This window comes from Armigeres subalbatus, chromosome 1 (genome assembly GCF_024139115.2).
Source record: "Armigeres subalbatus isolate Guangzhou_Male chromosome 1, GZ_Asu_2, whole genome shotgun sequence".
Classification (NCBI taxonomy): domain Eukaryota; kingdom Metazoa; phylum Arthropoda; class Insecta; order Diptera; family Culicidae; genus Armigeres; species Armigeres subalbatus.
In genome coordinates this window covers 103,043,646-103,065,905 of record NC_085139.1, presented here as the reverse complement: position 1 = coordinate 103,065,905, position 22,260 = coordinate 103,043,646, and the positions used below count along the sequence as shown (strand labels likewise).

At 39.3% G+C, this 22,260-nt stretch overlaps 2 protein-coding genes and 1 long non-coding RNA gene across 3 annotated transcripts in view; 1 reads left to right on the top strand and 2 right to left on the bottom strand.

Moving 5' to 3' along the window:
- Nucleotides 1–7,714: 7,714 nt before the first annotated feature.
- On the bottom strand, nt 7,715–8,309 carry LOC134203382 (uncharacterized). The gene is made up of 3 exons (XR_009977593.1): nt 8,204–8,309; nt 8,041–8,139; nt 7,715–7,979 (listed from the first exon to the last, which is right to left on the bottom strand). It is a non-coding gene; the product is annotated as an uncharacterized LOC134203382 (long non-coding RNA).
- Nucleotides 8,310–9,938: 1,629 nt separating this feature from the next.
- Nucleotides 9,939–10,869, bottom strand: LOC134203296 (protein tumorous imaginal discs, mitochondrial-like). Its single transcript, XM_062678196.1, has 3 exons — nt 10,679–10,869; nt 10,322–10,477; nt 9,939–10,257 (listed from the first exon to the last, which is right to left on the bottom strand). Exons 1-3 carry the CDS (start codon nt 10,813–10,815, stop codon nt 10,245–10,247), a joined length of 306 nt encoding a protein of 101 aa, XP_062534180.1. The 5' UTR covers nt 10,816–10,869; the 3' UTR covers nt 9,939–10,244.
- A 606-nt stretch (nt 10,870–11,475) lies between these two features.
- Nucleotides 11,476–22,260, top strand: part of LOC134203832 (uncharacterized) — a 36,183-nt gene continuing 25,398 nt past the window's right edge. Inside the window, exons 1-2 of the mRNA XM_062678683.1 lie at nt 11,476–11,923; nt 11,989–13,356. Of these exons, the coding sequence (XP_062534667.1) occupies nt 11,626–11,923; nt 11,989–13,356 (1,666 nt within the window). The 5' untranslated portion in view covers nt 11,476–11,625. The remainder of the gene's footprint in view (nt 11,924–11,988; nt 13,357–22,260) is intronic.

Sequence of the window (22,260 nt, the reverse complement as noted above, 5' to 3'; positions counted from 1 at the left end):
AAAAAAGTGAAACAGCTCACTTTTGAGTAACCGTATGTTTACTCACTTATGAGTATTGTAGCATTATGTCAAAATTAGAGTAAGACCTACTCACTTTTTGGCTATCCAAAGTGAGTAGATCTTACTCACTTTTAAAAATGATGGGTGCATCGATTGATAATGGAATGGCATTTTATTTTTAAAAAAAGAAGCTATTCGCCTCGCTTATTTCATTCAATAAATTATTATTTGACTTAAAATACAGTACATCTCTGTTTCTAGTTCCTAGATCAGTCTAACACATCATTGTGAAAGCCGGTAAAAGCATATCAATTTCCAGTGGCCAGTGTCGTCGAAAGGTTTCTTCTAAGGTTATTTGACGAAGAACTAGACGAGCCTGATCCAGAGGAGGATTAACCATCAATCGCGAAAGTGGCGCCCATGCTTTGGCCGGGGGTATCTTCTTCCAATTCTGCGTATGCCTAGATATAAGAGTAGAGGATAAATAATAACACAATTAAAACATCTAGCAGAACCAAACATTCTTACCTGCATCAGAATTTACTGCTTGTTCAGTTTGATCTGGTCTGGACTTGGATTTCCAACTGAACGTAATCGTCGTAAGACCCTAGCCACGGAGACTGATGCGGGTGTGCTACGATGTGTCAGTGTCCGAGACCACATGGATGGTTTGCTTTTCGTAGACGCCCTGCACCCGTATCCTGCCCTAGAGGACCGCTTGTGAGAGGAAAATGGCGTGCACATCGGAACCGTGTCGCGACACTTTTATACGCTGTGAATATAAATTTAAAACATGAATAATTTCATAACGCATTACAATGCAATGGGGAAAACGCATTTTTGTTCCTTTATCCATCTAACACGTTGATAAACTAATCTTACAGAGGAAAACAACAATACAACAGAGTCTATTATATATAGAGTTACGCAAAGAGTGAAGCCAAATCTACCTATTGAACTGTCAAACCGTCTACCTATCGAGCAAAGTAAACAAATGATTGTTGGTAAGGCGGAAGTATTGTTATCGCCTGATGATTATTATGGCGAATTAAAACTCATGAATTGAAATGTATTAGATTTGTTCTAGAAACAGCTTTAAAAAACTTCAATACACCCCCCAATAAAGTTGCAACAAGAAACTCACGTGTTTGCACTCTGTAGGTGACTTTGGTTATCGAATTAAAAAGCTTTAGAAGTCGCGCTTAACTTTTCAAAAGGACCTAAGTAACATTTTTTTCATGATTTAATTTGAATAGCGCAATCAACATAAAAACATGAAAGCTTTTGATTGCAGTACTCAAATTAATTCATGAAAAAAATGTTACTTAGGTCCTTTTGAAAAGTTAAGCGAGAAGTGATCACTCCCGTGAAGTCACTTGAAGGGTTGAACAAAAATGAAAGTTTTCAACATAACAACAAGAGCATCATTCAGAATAAGAGTAAGAAGATCCTCTTTGCGCAACTCGATATAATAGACTCTGCAATACCCGGTAAAAATCGTTTACTCATTAATGGGTACTTTTTCTCTGCTATCTCTTTCTCTCTGCTGAAAAATTCACCCATTTTGGAAGAATAAGTGGATTTACTCATTTAAATGAGTAGATCCACTTATTCTCCCAAAATGGGTAAATTTTTCAGCAGAGAGACAGAGATAGCAAAGAAAAAGTACCCATTAATGAGTAAACGTGTTTCTCCGTGTACAACACTAATTTTGTCGGATGCTTTTATCAACATGCGTGACCACAGTTGGAAAATAGCACGTAACGAGCCTAGTTTTTAGCAACTTACTTGAAATGAAGAGATCCTTTTTTGGATCCACCTGTCTATCCTCAACGCCGACCGGCACTATAGGACGGATACCCGCTTCCGCATAACTATCTGTCTTCTTCAGGCACACTCCACATTGAATATCTTTAATATACAATCACGGTCCGGAAGATAGTCTCCATTGCGGTTCCGTTGTAATACTGACCCTGGCGGTCCGGGTGTCGGTTTGCATCATGATCCGGTACATTTAGGGCATATATTCATGGCATCGCGGGCCGCTTGGGCAAAGGTCAAGTTCCTGGGCGCCATCAAGGCCATAATCGGAGAAATAATCTTGAATCCTCCGTCGTCGAAAAATCAACAAAACAACTCCAGATCGATCGAGCTGCGGAACTACCAGTTTCTACAAGAATCCTTGCGGAGCATGCCTAGCCAGATCACCATCACCACGCTCTGATCACCACATCAAATTTACAACAAAACTCGAAAACTTTATAAAAATATGAAATTCTTTTAATGGAAAATTTTCAAACTGTTTGACGGTTTGAAAACAATTCTAGAGTGCTTTGAAAATAGGTCGTATGTGCAAAAGAGAGACTCTCTTTGGATCTATTCTCTTTCGATTATTACGAAACTATACAAAAGTTTACTTCGAATTTCTTGTTAGATATCCAAAGACAATAGCTTTGTTTATCATGCTGAAGTGGAAATGTAGCAAAACATGCAAAACTAGCCGATATATTAGCGAAAGAGAGCGTGACCAAAGAGAATCTCTCGTTTGCACATACGACCTATTCTCAAAGCAATCTAGAATTACGCAAAAGTGAGTAAACCTTCAAACTCTGAAAAGTGAGTGAAAATTGACTCACTTGATAAATTTAATGTTACTCACTTTTTGACATTTCCATCAAAATGCTAAAGTGAGTCACTTTGACTCACTTTTGAGTAGATTCAAATGAGCGTGAGGGAGAACTTATAAGTCTAGAGTGCTTTTAAAATAGGTCGTATGTGCAAAGAGAGACTCTCTTTGGATCTATTCTCTTTCGATTATTACGAAACTATACAAAAGTTTACTTCGAATTTCTTGTTAGATATCCAAAGACAATAGCTTTGTTTATCATGCTGAAGTGGAAATGTAGCAAAACATGCAAAACTAGCCGATATATTAGCGAAAGAGAGCGTGACCAAAGAGAATCTCTCGTTTGCACATACGACCTATTCTCAAAGCAATCTAGAAGTTATATATACCTTATAAGAGCACCTCCACGGGAGTCCCCATCTGGGTCCCTATCGCTACTTCCGGGCCCTATATAGAGACCCTTTTCTACACCGGCGGTATCTAAACGGGAATGTAAAATAAGAACGCAACTCAAAATTAGCCGTGAGTTTCCAAATTTAGCGCCCCATACTGGGTTGCTAAATTTCCATACAGAGTTGCTATTTCGTGAAACGTCACTTTGGTATAGATAAAAAAAATTGCAGAAAATCTGTTTTTCTTTTGCAGAACAATTCCGGCGTAAATAAAATAGCAAGGGAAATATTCATTTTTTTTTTATCTAGCGCCCCAATTCAACTCCGCGAAGAAGTAATTATACTAGTGGATCAGGTATGATGAGGAGCGATGCGCACGGACGCCCGCTAGAGTCCGAAATTTTCATGGATTTTCGCTAAAGAAAATTTTACTGTTTTTCTTTAGCAAGTTGTTCCAAGGAGGAGGTCTTCCAGGTGCTTCCAGGAATCCCTCAGAAGGTTGCTTGAGTGGTTGTTCAGTATTTTCTTCAAGTTGTTCCGCCAGAAAATCTCCCGCAAGTTTCTCTTTTCTGTCATTCATTTGAATATGATTTGCTTTGGAAATTCATCATAGGATCCCTGGAAGATTTCTCCGGGAGTTCCCAAGCAATCTTTAAGTTTTTTTTAAAGAATTTTTAGCAGTTGTCCCAGAATAGTTTTAAGATTTCTTCCAGAATCTATCGGGATTTTTTTATTGGAACTGCCCTATAATTTCTTTTGTGATTTCATTTGAAAACTTGGTAAGCTTTCCCAAGAAAATTCTTTGGATTCTTTCTTCATAGAGAAAAAAATGTGGAAAGCATTCCTGCAGGATTTTGTCAAGTCAAGAGATTCCTGTAGGAAACTGGCGGGAATAACAGAAGAAATTTCCTTGACTGCAAGTAGTACAAATCCCCGAAATAAATTTCCAGGAGGAAGGAAGTCCAGAAAGAATAATGTTGAAAAAAAATGAAAAAAGTTTGATGACGGGTCTCCAGCTAGCCTTACGAGCAAAGCGTAGAATTGCCCTCCGGATTTTCGATTCTGTTGTTATCAAATGGGCTCCTCAAGCATAGTTGTTACACAAAATACATACTCATGCAATGACGGGCACAGAAAAGCGTTCAATTGATAACTGAGAAAATGCTTATAGAGTACTAAGTAGAGCCATTAAAGAAGAAAATGACTACTTTTAGCAACGCCCGGTGAGAACTCTGTTTGTTTACGAAGTCGCTATACCTAAAACAGAAACCACCGGTGGGAAGATGGGGCGCTATCCTAAAATAGCACTCGAGAAGGAGTGCTATAATAAGAATAGCGATGAGGACTCCCGTGGAGGTGCTCTAAGGAACAGGGTGGCCAGACCTACCGATTTCTCGGTAGTCCTACCACTCACCTACCGATTCACAGACGAAAAAATATTAAAAACTACAGATTTTTCAAAATTCCTACCGAGAACTACCGATTTTCAACCCGCCAAACAAAAGCACAGCCAATATAGTAATCTTTCTCAGACATTTAATTCCCAGGCAACTTAATATCTGAATAGCTGAATCTCCGGTGTGTCGCATATACCTTATACTAAAGACACACTGATGGTACAAGTACCACGGTTATATACCCTAGTACATATTGTACCATGGTTTTCCACGTTGTACCAGCATGGTACAAGGTGACACACTAGTGGTACAACTTGTACCATGGTACGAATACCACCAGTGTGTCATTAGTATTAGCTTTGTCTTATCTGTTATGATAACATTCAGCATCAAATCCATAGTCCAGTCCACATAACTAAAATAAAGACAGGATCAGAGCTTCAATAATTATCGTTTGTGTAACTCGCGATATTACTGTTTGCGATATTTATAAAGATGATTTGAGGATTATCCGCATCTATTACTTTAAAATATCTTCAACAGGTTTGCTCAATAATTAACATTAATGTCACGAAACTTTCCACTAACTTTTATGAATTAGAACATTTTTGGAGCTAAGGAAGTTTTGCAATTTAGGTTTTCTTCAAATCTTAATCTAATTGCTTTCCGATTTTTTTTAGAAATATGGAGATTTCTGTTAGATCTGAAGCTTTTTCTTTGCAGCGTAGAAACAAGTGTGGTATTTCTCAACCAAATCCAAATTTGATGATACAATGATTCTTGAATTAAGGAGAAGAGATTAAATTTCTCTGATTATTCTATGGTGACAACAAATTGCATCCTTTCATGAGCAACGAACTTCATAAAATATTTATTTTTTGTAAGTATTCAGGACTATTAATATAACTGCTGATGGCTTGCCATAATAAAAAAGGTATATTGTAGTTTGCATATTTAGGATCACATTTTATAGGGGTCTCTTTTCGCCGATAACGTACAATGTACGTACAAAACGTACAACGTACAAAACTAACCATGTTATATGGCTAGATTAAAAAAGACTGGAACACCGTCTTCGACCAGAGGTCGTACAGACTGAACACTTACACCTAAGCATGAGACAACGGACAGGACACATAACACCCAGTGGAAAAAAATTCTACTTACTGGGGCGACAATCGAACCCACACTCCATAGCACATGCGTCTAATCTATTGACGTCGCCAACCGCACGGCCACGAAGTCCCCCAATTTGAATAATGGTCTGGTCACATATCTAGACCAACATTTCAAAAGGGCGTAACAGCCAAAATTTATTCCTTCTGATTCTTTGTCCACATATGTATATGGCTATATATGTAGACGAAGTATCAGAAAGAATAAATTTTGGCTGTTACGCCCTTTTCAAATGTTGGTCTAGATATGAAGTCCGTCAATAACTTTGTAAATACGTTTTCTTGCGCGTTTCAGTAAAATCTATACGGCAATGCATGGGCCCTCCTTAGCCGTGCGGTAAGACGTGCGGCTACAAAGCAAGACCATGCTGAGGGTGGCTGGGTTCGATTCCCGGTGCCGGTCTAGACAATTTTCGGATTGGAAATTGCCTCGACTTCCCTGGGCATAAAAGTATCATCGTGTTAGCCTCATGATATACAAATGCAAAAATGGTAACATGGCTTAGAAACCTCGCAGTTAATAACTGTGAAAGTGCTTAATGAACACTAAGCTGCGAGGCGGCTCTGTCCCAGTGTGGGGATGTAATGCCAATAAGAAGAATGCATGGACGAAAAAGGAAAGGCAGGGCATTTTGTCGACTATACTGTCCTGATTCCTGTTGGCATGGGTGCTCGTCATAAATGTAAGATGCCTTGCATTTATTCAAACTATCAGAATACGATTAGGCTAGGTTATCATATTGTACAGGGCTTTTTGGTGTATTTTTCTCTAGATAAAAGCAGAAAAAGAGCAGAGAGATGCCCGCCTCGACCGAAGTCTCCTCCAGCGGCCAACAAAGGCAATTACGATTTAATCATCTTTGAAAAGAAAACAAATTGTTGTGGCTTGGGAGATTCTATAGAGGCAAAATGAAATTCAATTTCTAAATGAAAAAATACCACCATTTTCATAATTTAACCCAGGGTTTTACCTTTTCTAGCTGACAGTTCTACAATTTAGTTTTGAAAGTTCAAACTTTTAATTACAGAGTGGCATGCCACTTTTGAAACATCATTGATGCAAAAGTTGCTGTACTTTTATTTTACGCAACTTTCTACGAAAAAGAACCAACGCAACTTTTTATTTTAACTAATGTTTTTTTTTAATTTTATTAATGGTTTTTCTTCCTGCACACAAAAAAAATCGTTGGTAAAATTAAGAGAAACGTTGGTAAAATTAAGAAAATCAGTTAGTGATTTTCAGTAGAAAGTATAAGACTGTTAAATCTACAATTGGGTTGTTTAGCAAAGAAAAATATGAGGTTTTTTTATAGTTTAACATAAAGAGCATGCTTTGCTGATCTTCAACATATTTTTATTTTGTTTGTAAACCCTTTATTTACGTTTTTATACAGCAAACAATAAACCATTTTAATCGATAGAATGACATTAGCATTCATAGAATGACAGTTGGCCCATGCAGCATAAGAACACATTTTTAGTCCCATATAAATTTAAAATGCAAATTAAAAATAGTTCCGGGGCTCCAAAAATTCTGAAAAATTGGGGTTAGGCTCAGTTTTTTATGCAGATTCAGAATATGTAAAAACATATATACCCCTAAACAACCCCATTGCCGACTTTTCAAAGTAACATTATCTTCTCAAAGCTAAATGTGTATTTTACATTTGAATTAACTAGTGATTCTTTCGAAATAACAAAAGGTGCGCTTTCAATTTAAGCAAATATACTCTATTACCAATATAGTCCACTCTGGCTGATTTGAAGAGACAACGAAGTAGCGCCGCGGTGTCACAAAAGGCAAGCAATGTAGTGAAGAAACATTCCGAGGGGTGTTTAAACGTATAATTCAATATGCAGTATAACATGTCGAAATAGTATGCTAGAAATCATCCCATGACCCCATTTTGACATCTGAGTTTAAAAATATAATTTTGAAAAATGTAATTCAAATTTTCAAAAATTGTAAAATTAGTGTAATTTTTGCAATTAGCGCACCCCTTGGCTATCATTTTCAGGCGTTAGTTACCTTTTGTGGCGCAAGATGGTGTGAATGTGCTGTCTCTTGCCTAATATATGGGGATTTACGAAGTGGACTATATTGTTAATATACTATATTTGATATAAGTGGAGTATGTCAAAATAAAACATTACATGTATTTCAAAGTAATGATTCTGTTTTGTGTTCATTATTCACGCATATTATAAAAGAAACAGGTCTGCCTCAGTCGAAAGCGTTGAATACTTTGATTGATGGTGCTCTGGGATTAGCCGAAACTTCCACAAGTTTGCTGCAAAGACGAGTTCGTCCGACAGCTATCAATCCTCAAATGTCATTCAATACGAGATGAATGTACGTGGCAGAGGGGTGCCTTAATTCTGATCTGGCCTGGTGAGGATGAGACGGATGATTAATATTTTGACTATTATTAACAAATATATTTTGCTACCTGCTGCCGAACGATTTTGTTGGTGGCCATGCAATAGATTCATTCCCCATGCATCCGATTAGATATAATCCGAGCTCCGTGATTAGTTTCGATAAGCATCTGCAAATATATAACACGAAATTGACTTCGGATTCTAGTTAGGTACATTAAATTCCATTCTTACCTTTAATGTGCTTCAATTTCCTCAGTTTTCCCCGTTTTTTCAGTAGCTCTATTTTTTCGCCGTCAGCAAAACAAAAAATTTAATGACAGTAAATCCTCGAGTGAGGTCAGTTGCCAGATATTTTTATAGACAGCGCTGCCAAATTTTCAGAAATTATCAAGCTCGTTTGAAATCTTTCGATCTCTCAAAAGAAAAATTTCAACTGTTGAAATTACAATTTGTTATTAAGAAATCATTCCTTAAATTGAAAGTTTTTCTCTCACGTTAAGTGTTTCATTATTCAAATTAACAAAAATTGCTATATTTTCAAAATAACAGTATGATATTTTCAGAAACACAATTATTTTTTTCTCTGTGTGTGTAAGTATAAGTCGGCAGTCATACAAATTGTTCTGCGATAGAAATATTGTCATACTGCTTACACCCTTAGGGTAAAATCAGCAGTGATTCAAATCGTTCGGGGCTGTCAGTTTGAATATGAATCTGAAACATTCATTTTCCCAGCAGCTGTTCTAGATTCATTTTTTATACCAGTCAAATGTCAAAAAAATAAAACTGGTATAACGCTCCGTTCTATTTTCTGCAGATTTGAACCACGATTGAATCACGAGATTCAAACATTTTCCAATTGTTTTGGTGTATGAATGCGTCATTTTATCTACGGATCAATCCACTTTGCAATTACGGCGCCTTTTTTGGCGCCAACATGATGATTTCATTTAATTGAAAATTTGAAAAACATGAATAGAACACTGCTGGGGAAACCAGCGAGTTTGTTCTATTTGGCTCTTGGTATCACCACTCGGTGAATTAAGTTGGTTTTTATATATATAACAGCAGAGAGAAACCATTAACGATAGAAAACATTTACTCACGTTTGTGATCAACTTGTATATAGAAATAAATCTACGATGAGAACTGCGTCCAACATATTCCACCATGTTGACTTCTCATTTCATAAGATTTGTCTTATGAGTTTTTCACATCAAGAGTAATGATGAAAATCATAAGACAAGTCTTATGTTTTAATTTTTCTATAAATAACTTTTATGAACATCATAAGATATAAAAATGAATTTCTTAACAGGCCAGTAATTATCATATAAATGAGACTCAATGAAAATGAAATTCGGTAAATTTTCCGCGCTTCATAAGATGATACGGATGATACTTATGATGTTCCTTAGATAGTTTAGTTGAGTGTAGGGAATGTCATATTAATCTGAACTTAATCACTACTGATTTTACTTCTGATAGTGAAAGTGCATATAAAAAATAAACTATGGCTCTCAAGAGTGAACTTTTCAATGGTGAGATTTACATATTTTGATAGAGATTATCTAAAAAATTTCAACATGAGGCTAAGTGCACTTTTAATTTACATTTTCATATGATTTGCTACTTTTTCCGGCCTACCGATAACTACAGATTTTTCTACAGTCAAGCTACCGATTTATCAAAATATAATCTGGCCACTCTGTTTATCTGTCCGTGTACAATGAGAATAGATAGAAGGTGAGGAAGAAGACCAAATGCAAGCGTATTAGTGGATGATTTAAAATGTAAACAGCAAATGGTGACGTACATATTTGCATGGCTTCTTATGGGAGCTCGTTCGAATGTAGTAGTGAAAGCTTTTCGCTATACACGAAAGGCACGCACACAATATATGGATTTCCATACCTCAGTATTTATTTTCATTGGTCCGTGTAATAAATAACTGAGCAGAAAAAAATAAGCGTGCTCCAAACTTCGAGTTTCTGGTGTAATACACGTACCATACGAAGACCCGTGCAACGCCGAGGATGAAATATAACTTCGATCCTCCGAGTTGATCTTTCTTATAATTTGATCTGAGAACCGGTTTCATCGTGTGGTTAAGTCACTAGAACAATCATCTTTCGGGCGCTAAGCGAACTTATCCTCACTGAAAAAGGAGACGTTGATTTCGATGTGCACGATGAAGACCTGGAGAGTTACGATGATGTGGAATTTGTTGAAGAATTAGATGAACCTGATCCAGTCCAGAGGATCATTACTCTTATTTCGTACGCCTAAAAATAAGAGTCAATTATAACACAATCAAAACGGAACATTCTTACGTGTATCAGCGCTTACTGCTTGTCTAGCTTGATCGGGATCTGGTTTAAATGGTCACCGGTGCCATAGTTGTTGGCCCGTTTAAAAACACGTGGCCTGATCTTTGTAGACGTCCTGCACCCGTCAGTGAGCACATCGAAATCGTGTCGGCGGAAGTAGCGACTCTTCCATACGCTGTGAATATAAAATTAAAACATAGATAACTTAATAACGCCTTATAAATGATACAACGCATTTGATCCTGCATCCATTTAACGATTACAAACTCATCGTATAGTTGAGAGCAACAACAAATACGACATCAATGCATGCTTTCACTAACATGCATCCACAATTGGAAAGTATCAGTAACAAGCCCAGTTCCTAGAAACTTACTTGAATGTAATGGACAGCTCCTTGTTTCGTACCGTCTGTCCATCATCAACGCCAGCCGGCACAGGGATGGTTACCCGCTTCTGCTGAACCACCTGCCCGTTGCAGGCGCAGTTCAGGCATGGACATTTAATGTACATCTGTTGCAGCACTGGCACATTCCGGTCTTGGTGCTTGGATCGCAGGATCTTACATTTAGGGCACTTATCCACTTCCTTATTCCATCAACACCCGAGTCAACACCATATCGCGAATAGGAGAAATCATCGATTAAATCCAGGCTATTGACATCCTATTGTTTAGCCCATCGCCAAATCGTAGCCAGGATGTCCCGGGCTATAATTTGCTGCGTTTCAATGATGACAGCGGTCTATGTCTATTGATGATGATGACACCGCGCTTGTCACCGGCTCGATTAAATCGCATTAAATTTTTCGAACCAACTAGTCAGGATCGATCGTGCAGCGGAACTGCCAGTTCTGCGAGAATTCTTTTGGATATGCACAACCAGATTACCACCACCAGCTCTGTGCATCTGCTCTGCTCATCACATCAAATTAACAACAAAACTGAAAAACTTTATAAAAATACGAGACTTTTTCGCAAATATTTTTCAAACTGTTTGACGGTTTGAAAACAATATAACGCAAAAGTGAGTAAAGCCTAAAACTCTGAGAAGTGAGTGAAAATTGACTCACTTGCCAAATAAAATCTTACTCACTTTTTGACATTTCCATCAAAATGCTAAAGTGAGTCATTTTGACTCACTTTTGAGTAGATTCAAATGAGCGTGTATAAAAGCGATAAAAGCAAATCAAAACAAAAAGCATTCCTGGATTTTGGTGATTCTCCGGTGTTATTTTCTAACAAAATACTATTTTAAACTGTTCCTACTTCTAATAAAACAGTGTAAAACGTAACGTGTGTGCCTATATATCGCGCCGGAAGCGATGAATCTGAAAGAGGTCGTTTACGTCGGCAACGTCCCGAAGCAGGCAACCGCTGCCGAACTCGCCGACTTCTTCAAAGATGTCGGCCGCGTTATCAAGGTTTCGTTTATGCGAGAGAACCGGAACGACTGCCGCACCAAGGTAGCATTCGTGCTGTTCGAGAACGAATCGCAATCGCTCAAGGCCTGCAGCTTCGACCAGACCATCTTCCAGTGGAACCGGGTGATCGTGATGCTGGTGGACGACGAGCGGCACTTTTGGGCCGGCCATACCGTCATCGTGCGAAATATTTCATCGGGTAAGCTTTTCCACTGGTTTGCTTGAATTTGTTTAGGTATGATATTCGCTTGTTCGCTTTCGCAGAAACCAACGAGGAAGAACTTTTCGAAGCGTTCGGGCGGTACGGGATGATCGAGGCGGTTCAAATACCGACGTGTAACTTTGCCTACGTTGGATTTCGGGAGAAATCTGCTGCAGCAGCCGCCCAGCGCTTGAACAACACCATGCTGGGCAAGTCGAAAATTTCCGTGCAAGTTTTGCAGCGCAACATGCGCGTGCGGTTGGAAGATCTGGACAGCTTCAAAACTCCGAGGGTCTACAACGAACTATCGGAAGCTAGAATGAAGTACGACTATAATAAAAACTTGGCATTGGAACAGACGACGGTATCTGTTGGTGTGGGATCTTCTGGCGCGGTGTTCGATTACGATGATTATGAAGATGAAGAGGATAATCGCATCTATGACCCAGTAACGAACCGTTTCTACGACAAGCCCAAGGTAAATGATCGAACAAAGGAAGAACCTTGCGTTGTGGAAGAAATCATAGATGATGAGGAGGACGACGATTATCTCTTAATTCCGCCACCGATTCCGTGGACAAATCCCCGCAATGAGGAAGAAATACCGATTGATTTGGTATCTCCTCGGGAATCGCCGGCTCGAGATTTGTTTGACGACGATGTGGAGCTAAACGACGATTCGGATATGACCTCAGCGGAGATCGGAAGAAAGGAAATCAGCTTTGGGAAATCGGCGATGGTTTCAGTCTCGAACAGTGCGGTACGGGTGGAGAATGTTCCGCGGGAGGTTTACGACGAGGACATCGTGCGGTACTTTGCCAAATTTGGATTGATTGTCAGCGTGGAGATAGTGCAGTCGACGAGTTGCATTTTCAGCAAGATCTATACGATCATTTACAAGCAGCAATCGGTGGCCGAAAAGGTGCTGCAATGTTTCATGCGGAAGTGTGAATTCTCCGGCGTTGTGTGTACGCTTTTCGTTACTCGTCCGGAGGATGTCATCCAGGAAGTACCGGGTAAATGCGTTATTGTGGATTACATTTCCAACAGTACGGTCTACGAGGATGTGGCGGACGCATTCCGTAAGGTAGGTCAGGTGGTGTACTTGAAGAAAACAGTTCGCAACACTACTGCGAGTGTTGTGCACTTTCGGAATCGGATTTCGATGGACCGCGCCAAAGAGGTGATGGACATCGACGGTGACAAGGTACGGGTGGTGCCCTACAGTCAGGATTTTTTCCGAAAATTTACGGAAGAGAATCGTAAACTGAAACATGCCAGCGCACCGTATACGAAGAAGCCGCTGAAGAACGTGCGCATGGTGGACATTGAGATGAAGGAGGAACAGGAACGGAACAAGTACATGATCCTGAAGACGGTGTACAACCCGAACTATCGGAATCCGGACCCGAAGAATTTGAATAATGAAGGTAAGTGTCAACCACAAACTAGTTTCAATTATTTAAAGTTGAAACTATGAAAACCTTAACTCGTTTTTTTAATGTCGGTACTTTCGTAATATCCTTGTGTAAAACTGTGATGTGAATACTTATCTGTGAACAATCTACTTTTCTGTAGTATTGAAGTGAAAGTTTTGTGAAGTTAGTGATTAAAATGAGAAAATTATACTTTCAACGCGAAGTGTTAATCAAATTGGCTGTCACGGCGTAAATACGCATTTGTCCGTCCCAACCTACATACGGGAACATGGCTGAATTGAATCAAAAGCGTCGTGCAGGTTGACGGTTCAACCTGTTTCGAATTAGATCCTCACCTGTTAAGATATTCACATATTCGTCGGTAGGATACCAGATATGGGGTTTGAGTAAAATGCCTCTAGCGTGTGTTTATAGATTCACACCTCAGCCTGTCAATCGGCGAGCAGCAAGCCATGACTCTGCCTCTCTCCCAGTCAGATCTCGGCGGCGTGCACACGCATCCACGGACAGTTTCTGTTATAATTTCGTCCCGGCCATTTAGGGCCACACACCAGGGGTTCAGGTTGAGAACCATCTTGAGCAGATTGTTCTGTTTCACCTGAAGTCGTTTGCGGTAGAATCTTGCGCAGCTTTCACAAACCGACGATAGTATAGGTCAATCCGCTACTACTACAGCCGGATGATGCTGTTGACGACCAGTTACTTGTTTTTGATGTGTGGCTTTGACCGGCGATTCAACAGAGGGTGAAGCGCTTTAAAAGAGCGATCCATCTTTTCAGCGATATAGTTAACATGTTTGTCGAACTTGAGCTTCTTGTCAAACACTACTCCCAGATACTTGATTTCTTCGTCTCACGTAGTTGATTGGTCATTGATCGTTATTGATCTGCGGAGGAAGTATCAAGCTACGCGTCTCCTGGTGAAAAAATATGGGCTGGGGTTTCTCAGCATTCAGCTTGATGCGCCATTTCCGTTGGAGATAGTCGAGGTTGTTCATTGCACCTTGGAGGTGGGTGACAACGAATTGTGGAACTTTAACCGACGCCAGGAATGCAGTGTAATCCGCGAATAATGTACAGGACACACTTTCCATATTTTTGGGAAGGTTCCAGATTCTAGGAACTTATTAAAAAGCCAAAATAAAGGAGTAGTGCGTTCGTTTGCTAGATTTTTAATGAATACTGGTAAGCTCGTGTCAGGGCCAGGACCCTTTGAAGCACCCAAGTTCATTAGAGCGTCGATAATTTCCTGCACTTAAATTCGATTTATATCAACATTTGAAAAATTCTGGATGAAAAAAAATAATCGTGGTCGCGATGTTCTTCCGAAAATGTAGTATAGATTTCTTGGAAAAATTGGCAAATAAATTGCAATTAATTGCATATTATTCGGCAACTCGGCCATCCGAAAATCATTATTTGTTAAATATCTTGGCGATTGTATGACAAATTGCGGAATGTCATTCCGCGGAATTCCATTTCGCGGAGTACCACATTGCGGAAACCCATTTCGCGGAGTACGATAATGCACCATTCCGCGGAAATTACCCATCTCGCGGAATGACATTTCCCGGAATAACCCATTTCGCAGAAACATAAAGTGCACTATTATTTTGATATAATTTGGAAAATTTATTTCAAGAAGGCAGAACGCAGTTTTAGCCTAATACCTACCTAATATAAAGAAGGCCAATCCACAATCCAAAATAAATAATACGTGCGTATAAAGAAGGCCAATACAAAAAAAATATACCGGGCAAATGGGGGCTAAACCCGCATAAAGTCATTTGGCATAAAACCGTTTGGCTTAAAGTCGTTTGGCATAATGGTCATTTGGCACAATCCAGTTTTCCGCGAGCGGTAATGGCCGCCAGCCTTGCCTTGCCTGCGGGTTAGTCTCTGATTTGACGTTTCTGGAGGTCAACTGCACCCACCATTCGAGCATTTTGATCAATGTGGCATATAAGAAGGCTTGAATTCACTGAATCAGCACCTTCTTATATGCAACATTGGTCAGAATGCTCGGAGCGGTGGGTGCAGTTGACCTCCAGACACGTCAAATCAGAGACTGAACCGCAAGCAAGCTGGCGGCCTTTACCGCTCGCGGAAAACTGGATAGTCGTTTGGCATAATGGCATACGCAATGAAAATGATCTTATTTTCATTAATCATATTCTTTACGCAACTTAAAGCTAGACTTGAGCATAGACTTCTTGATATTGACAATAAAGAAGGCACATGCTTTTAAAGAAGGCATCATCAACTCTTTTGCATTATCCTGAGCAATTGGGTTTTATAAAAGAAGCAATGATCCCTCCTTTTGCATTGCTCCGAAAAACGGATGCTTTAACAGAAAACATCATCAACTCTTTTTCAGCATCCCGAGCAATCGCGTAATATAAAAGAAGGAATGATATCCCCTTTCGCATTGTACCGAGCAAACGCGTGCCGAGCAATCGCGTAAATTAAAAGAAGGAATGATCTCCTCCCTTTTTGCATTGCACCGAGCAAATGCGAGATTTATTCAAAGAAGGCAGCATCAATTCTTTTGCATTATCGCAAACTATCTCGTAATTTTGAAGAAGGAATGATCTTCTTTTTTCGATTGCTTTGAACAAACGCGTGCTTTAAAAAAAGACATCATCAATTCGTTTGCATTATCCCGAGCTATTGCGTAATTTAAAAGAAGGAATAGTCTCCCCTTTCGCATTGAACCGAGCACATGCGTGCTTTAAAAGAAGGCATTATGAACTCTTATGAATTATCACGAACAATCGTGTAATTTAAAACAAGAATGATCTCCCCTTTTGCATTCCTCCGAACAAACGTGTGCTTTAAAAGAAGGCATCGTCAACTCTTTTGCAATACCCCGAGCTATTGCGTAATATAAAAGAAGCAATGATCTCCCCCTTCGCATTGCACCGTGATTTAAAAGAAAGGTCACATCACGTATTTCGCCTTATCTCGAGCATCCGTTTTATTTTTAAAAAATGATACAATAAAATAGAATTACTTTTACGTTCACTTATTTGGGAATAATACGTTTTGAGGAATGGTCTCCAACGGCAAACGACTATTATGACAAATTATTTTATGCCAAACGGCGTACCCCCGGGCAAATGCGTGCATTAAAGAACGCAGAACCCAGTTTTTGTCTCGTATCGCGAAAGCGCGTGTATGTAAAGAAGGCCAATCCAAAGATTTTCAATACACGTGGGTATCGTAGCCGTGCGGTTAGCGACGTCAATCGTCTAACTAGACGCATGTGCTGTGGAGTGTGGGTTCGATTCCCGCCTCGGCAACGAGAAAACTTTTCGTAAAGGGAAAAGTTCTCCACTCCCGTTGTCTCATGCTGGGATGTTAAGTGTTCAGTCTGTGCGACCTCTGATCGAAGACGGTGATTCTGTTTTTTCTGTTTTTCCAAATGCCTTCATTTAAAAAATGTAGTATTTTAAGAAATCAGAACCCGTTTCGTCGTTTGCCTTATACCGAAGTAACGAAGTAATATAATTGGATTTCCTCATACCGCGCTAATACGTGCATTTAAAGAAGGGCGAATTCAGTGTTTTGTCGTATGTCGGTAAAATGCATACATGCTAAGAAGGCAGAGAGGCAAAATGTTTGGTCAGGTTCGCTTTATCACTTATGTATATTCTATAATGTGCCGCCCAGACTACGAGCTATATCACTTGATAGAGTAACTTGATGTAGATGTTCTTAAATATCATTTTCAAGGTTTCACTGGATATAATGCATATGACGTCTAATTTAAACATTCGGTATATCAAGTATTATATGTGGCTCACGTGTGTCTGACGGCAAATAAAACATTGTGAAAAACCTCGACAGCCTTACATACAAAGTACAAACGAGGTGGCATTTATAACTCAGCTAAAAAAATTATGTCCCAATTAAATTTTCGGCGAAGTGGGTCATTCCGCGATATGGAATTCCGCGAAATGGTCAGTTTCCGCGCAATGTACATTCCGCGAAATGATTTTCCGGGATATGTCGCATTATGCGGAACCGGACTCCGCGAAATGGAATTCCGCGGAATGGCATTCTGCAGTTTGTCATACAACCATCTTGGCTGTGCATATGTATAGTACATGCTTCGGAATTGGCAAATTGATACGAAATTTGCGAAAAAGATTCCACGTGTCTTGGAGGTTTAAGTTGAAACTATGAAAAGCTTAACTCGGTTTTTTTTTAATGTCGGTACTTTCGTAATATCCTTGTGTAAACTGTGATGTGAATACTTATCTGTGAACAATCTACTTTTCTGTAGCATTGAAGTGAACGTTTTTGTGAAGTTAGTGATTAAAATGAGAAAATTTTACTTTCAACGCGAAGTGTTAATCAAATTGGCTGTCACGACGTAAATACGCATTTGTCCGTCCCAACCTACATACGGGAACATGGCTGAATTATCTTGAATTGAATCAAAAGCGTCGTGCAGGTTGACGGTTCAACCTGTTTCGAATTAGATCCTCACCTGTTAAGATATTCACATATTCGTCGGTAGGATACCAGATATGGGGTTTGAGTAAAATGCCTTTAGCGTGTGTTTATAGATTCACACCTCAGCCTGTCAATCGGCGAGCAGCAAGCCATGACTCTGCCTCTCTCCCAGTCAGATCTCGGCGGCGTGCACACGCATCCACGGACAGTTTCTGTTATAATTTCGTCCCGGCCATTTAGGGCCACACACCAGGGGTTCAGGTTGAGAACCATCTTGAGCAGATTGATCTGTTTCACCTGAAGTCGTTTGCGGTAGAATCTTGCGCAGCTTTCACAAACCGACGATAGTATAGGTCAATCCGCTACTACTACAGCCGGATGATGCTGTTGACGACCAGTTACTTGTTTTTGATGTGTAGCTTTGACCGGCGATTCAAACAGAGGGTGAAGCGCTTTAAAAGAGCGATCTATCTTTTCAGCGATATAGTTAACAAGTTTGTCGAACTTGAGCTTCTTGTCAAGCACTTCTCCCAGAAACTTGATTTCTTCGTCTCATGTAGTTGATTGGTCATTGATCGTTCCGTCAACCGAGATGGGAGTGGGCACCGACTTCCTTAGAGCTAGTACAAACACTAGTTTATGTTTTGCAATGCTTTTAGCTGTAATTCAAATTTTGTTTAGGAACTTTACAAAGATAATAGTTTATCCAGCTTTTTACGAGTCGGTGCCATAATACTTTGAATCACCCCTTTTGACACATGATGTGTCCACTATAACATTACTAAATTAGGCTTTCAGCGATCGTGTACGTACACGCACGTTTCACTCACACTTTTACTCGGTTTGTTTGCAACCACGAGCAGCTGTCACGGCAAAATCAAATGGGATTGTTTGCAACCACGAACCTGCGTTCGTGTTGTTGAGAAATGTCGGCGAGACCCTAATGGATCTTAGCAATCGGCGATTCATTGATTTTTTTTGTAAACATCATTGAGCTGTCATAAATTTTCTTGGAATAAGGCATTTTATGAGACAGATCGAAACAGCTGTTTTTCTCGTGTTTATCTACTTTGACAATTAGTGGGAGCCCGTTTGTTTGGTAATTTCGCGCTGAACATTCCGATGGGTCCCATCATCAATTCTGCCTGTTTTACTTTTCGTCTACCCGGGTTTTAGAACAAAGTTTTTCATGTGATTCTTAAAACGTGTCGTTAGATTATTCATACCATTGCATTCTAAGCATGAAATGCTGAAGAAAACACGAATGAAAAGTAAAACGTTACAAACATTACTTTGTGTTCGGACCTAACGGAATGTTCACGCAGAATCATACCATAACAAAACATTAGAAGTAATCAATCGGGCCACCGCGAAACGTCTCATAAAATGCCTTATTCTAGCACGCCTTCATAACTTGGTTAAATATTTTATCCATTAAAATATATTATTAATTGGTACTTCTTTTAGGTATCTTGATAATATAAGCTTGCCTTGCGCCTGTGGTACGCATTTGGATTAATGGCTATTGAACTTTCCTCAAGACTTCTCTGTATATTTCTACAATACAAGAACACACGCTTTCCACGTCAGTGTGATCTTCTGACACTATCTCTGGTTTGTAAAATCTATGACTTTGTAGCTTATAAATGATAGTCGTATAGTCTCTCGATGCCAATAAATCTATCAAACAGATTTGTGAATGAGATCATTGTTGTATATTATCATAAGGGGTCGTACACATATTACGTAAGCATTTTTTATGTTTTTTTTTACCCCCCCCCTCCCCCCTTGTAAGATTTTTTTCATACAAATGATTTTTTATTTATATGGTGCGTAAGAAAATGACGAACCCCCCCTCCCCCATAAGTGCTTACGTAATATGTGTACGGCCCCTAAACAGGTGCCTATCTGAATGATCTTGTTGAAGCCGCGCGTTTCCGGATTTCATTTACTGACAAAATTCAATGTGAATGTACTTATTACGAAAGGGTTTATGGGAGAAAGAACACAGAGGTGAACTTTTTTTTTTCTCACATGGGTTTTTTACAAGAATTAGGCGAGAGACGAATTAGACGAGCATAGTCGAATGCTCTCATATGAGATTCAGAATATATTCATGAGAGAATTACCGAAAGAATAATTTTTAGCCTCACTCTAAGGTACGGGCAATTTTGTAAATAATCTATTTTGTAATAAAAGGATTAGACATATATTTAGGTGTATTTGACTGTGGCTCGTGGTCAGTTAGATTGCAAAAAAATCTAACTATGGCTCCCCCTAGAAAAATCCTTAATTAATTTGAGACGTGATTAATTGAAGAATTTCTCCATAGATAAAAACTGACTTAATAAGTGACAGCATGCGAAAACTTTAACCTAGCCTTCAATAGAATTGAATAATGGAAAATAGCTGCAAAGGGTTTCGTCGCAAAGTCACGGCACGCGAGTCTCGGAATGAGCATAAACATGAGCAGGATAACCGTACAATTCGTAGTTGCTACTCCGTGATTGACTAGAACTTGCGAAATTGCACAGGGAACCAATTGAATGGAGCTTGGGTTTTAGCTATCATTCTCAATGTGCAAATTTCGGAAATTCAATGCATTTTACTAAGTCAATTACGGCGCCGGCCACGTCCTTACGGTCATCAAGGGAAGGAAGGATTATTAGTTCAACTATCGTTGGTACTAGAGACCGAGTATACCTCTGCATCTCCACGATAGTCTTAGGATAGGATATTGTGTTAGTATGAAGGGATATATTATCTGGATTCACTTTGGTAAGTGATGCGATCTATGGGATAGGAATATATGAATGAGAATTAGAAGTACTAGAGTAATGAGAAAGTATTAAAGTGAATTCTAATGGGATTCATTTTTTTTACAAATAGAATTTGAATGCTATTGGATTCTAATACCACGCACACGTCTACCACACCATCGCTACCCGCACATTAACCTCACACATTCTTACTTGTATGAGGCCTGCACGAGCATAGCGGCCGTATATAGCATTCGTATGCGGGTACAAATGAATACCAATCTATTTTTACATTTTATTTACTGCTACTAAGTAACAGGCAGCTTTTATAACAATTTTCATACTTGCTAGCAATGAGAATTTGATATGCAAAGAGATTGAGTTATATGATTAACGAAATTATCTAATTGGAATTTGGAAAGGGCCAGGGATCAAACCCTTAATCTCCTGCTTATGAGGCAGAAGCAGTGACACAAGGCCACCAAGCACCCTATTCTATTCTACGTGGCTCTGAAGGCATTTTATCTGCATAAAATGAGATACCTAAAATGGAAGAATGGTTAGTAATTTTAAAGGAAATGTTAATGCGTGAATTTCCTTGTTGTTTAAAAATAAACTATCTTAAAAATCTCTATGGTAACGAGAAAGATTGAAACTCTACTTCAAGGCTACCAAGATATTATTTTAAATTAAGTTCACAGCATATGTCAAATCCGATTCACCCCTTGTTAATTTATGGCTAGCGTAAAAAGCTGGATAGTCTTACATCAATCGGTCTACAACACACTCGATTATTCGATTCCTACAGAATCGCTGATCTCCCACGCGCATTCCTGTGTTAGGTGTTTATAGGTTAGATTAGAAGAAAAGCAGCAAATTCTACAAGCTTACGGTTTTCGGCTAGTTTGACTTTATAGATTCGAATAGATCCAGATCGCCACTGGAATAAACAGGTGTCCAATTCAAACAGAGTCTTGTTTCAAATCTATTTAATTTTCAACTACGAAACACTGCGCGAATTTACTCTTCTAGCTACGTCTGAAGCGAAAACGTTTTCTACCGGAAATGAAGTTTTTGCTTCGTTTTTTATTACTTCCGTTGAACTGATTCGAACCGGGCGAACTTGAGCGAAGATGCGAAATCAGTTTTGACACTATGCAGTTTACGCCATTCCGACCCCTCCTGTGTCATACATGGGAGCATCGCGACGGGCAGTGCTGCCAGTAACATTGATCGTTATCGATCTGCGGAGGAAGTATCGAGCTACGCGTCTGGGCTGGGGTTTCTCAGCATTCAGCTTGATGCGCCATTTCCGTTGGAGATATTCGAGGTTGTTCATTGCACCTTGGAGGTGGGTGACAACGATGTGTGGACCTTTAACCGACGCCAGGAATGCAGTGTAATCCGCGAATAATGTACAGGACAAACTTTCCATATTTTTGGGAAGCTTCCAGATTCTAGGAACTTATTAAAAAGCCAAAATAAAGGAGTAGTGCGTACTTTTGCTAGATTTTTAATGAATGCTGGTAAACTCGTGTCAGGGCCAGGACCCTTCGAAGCACCCAAGTTCATTAGAGCGTCGATAATTTCCTGCACTTAAATTCGATTTATATCAACATTTGAAAAATTCTGTATGAAAAAAATAATCGTGGTCGCGATGTTCTTCCGAAAATGTA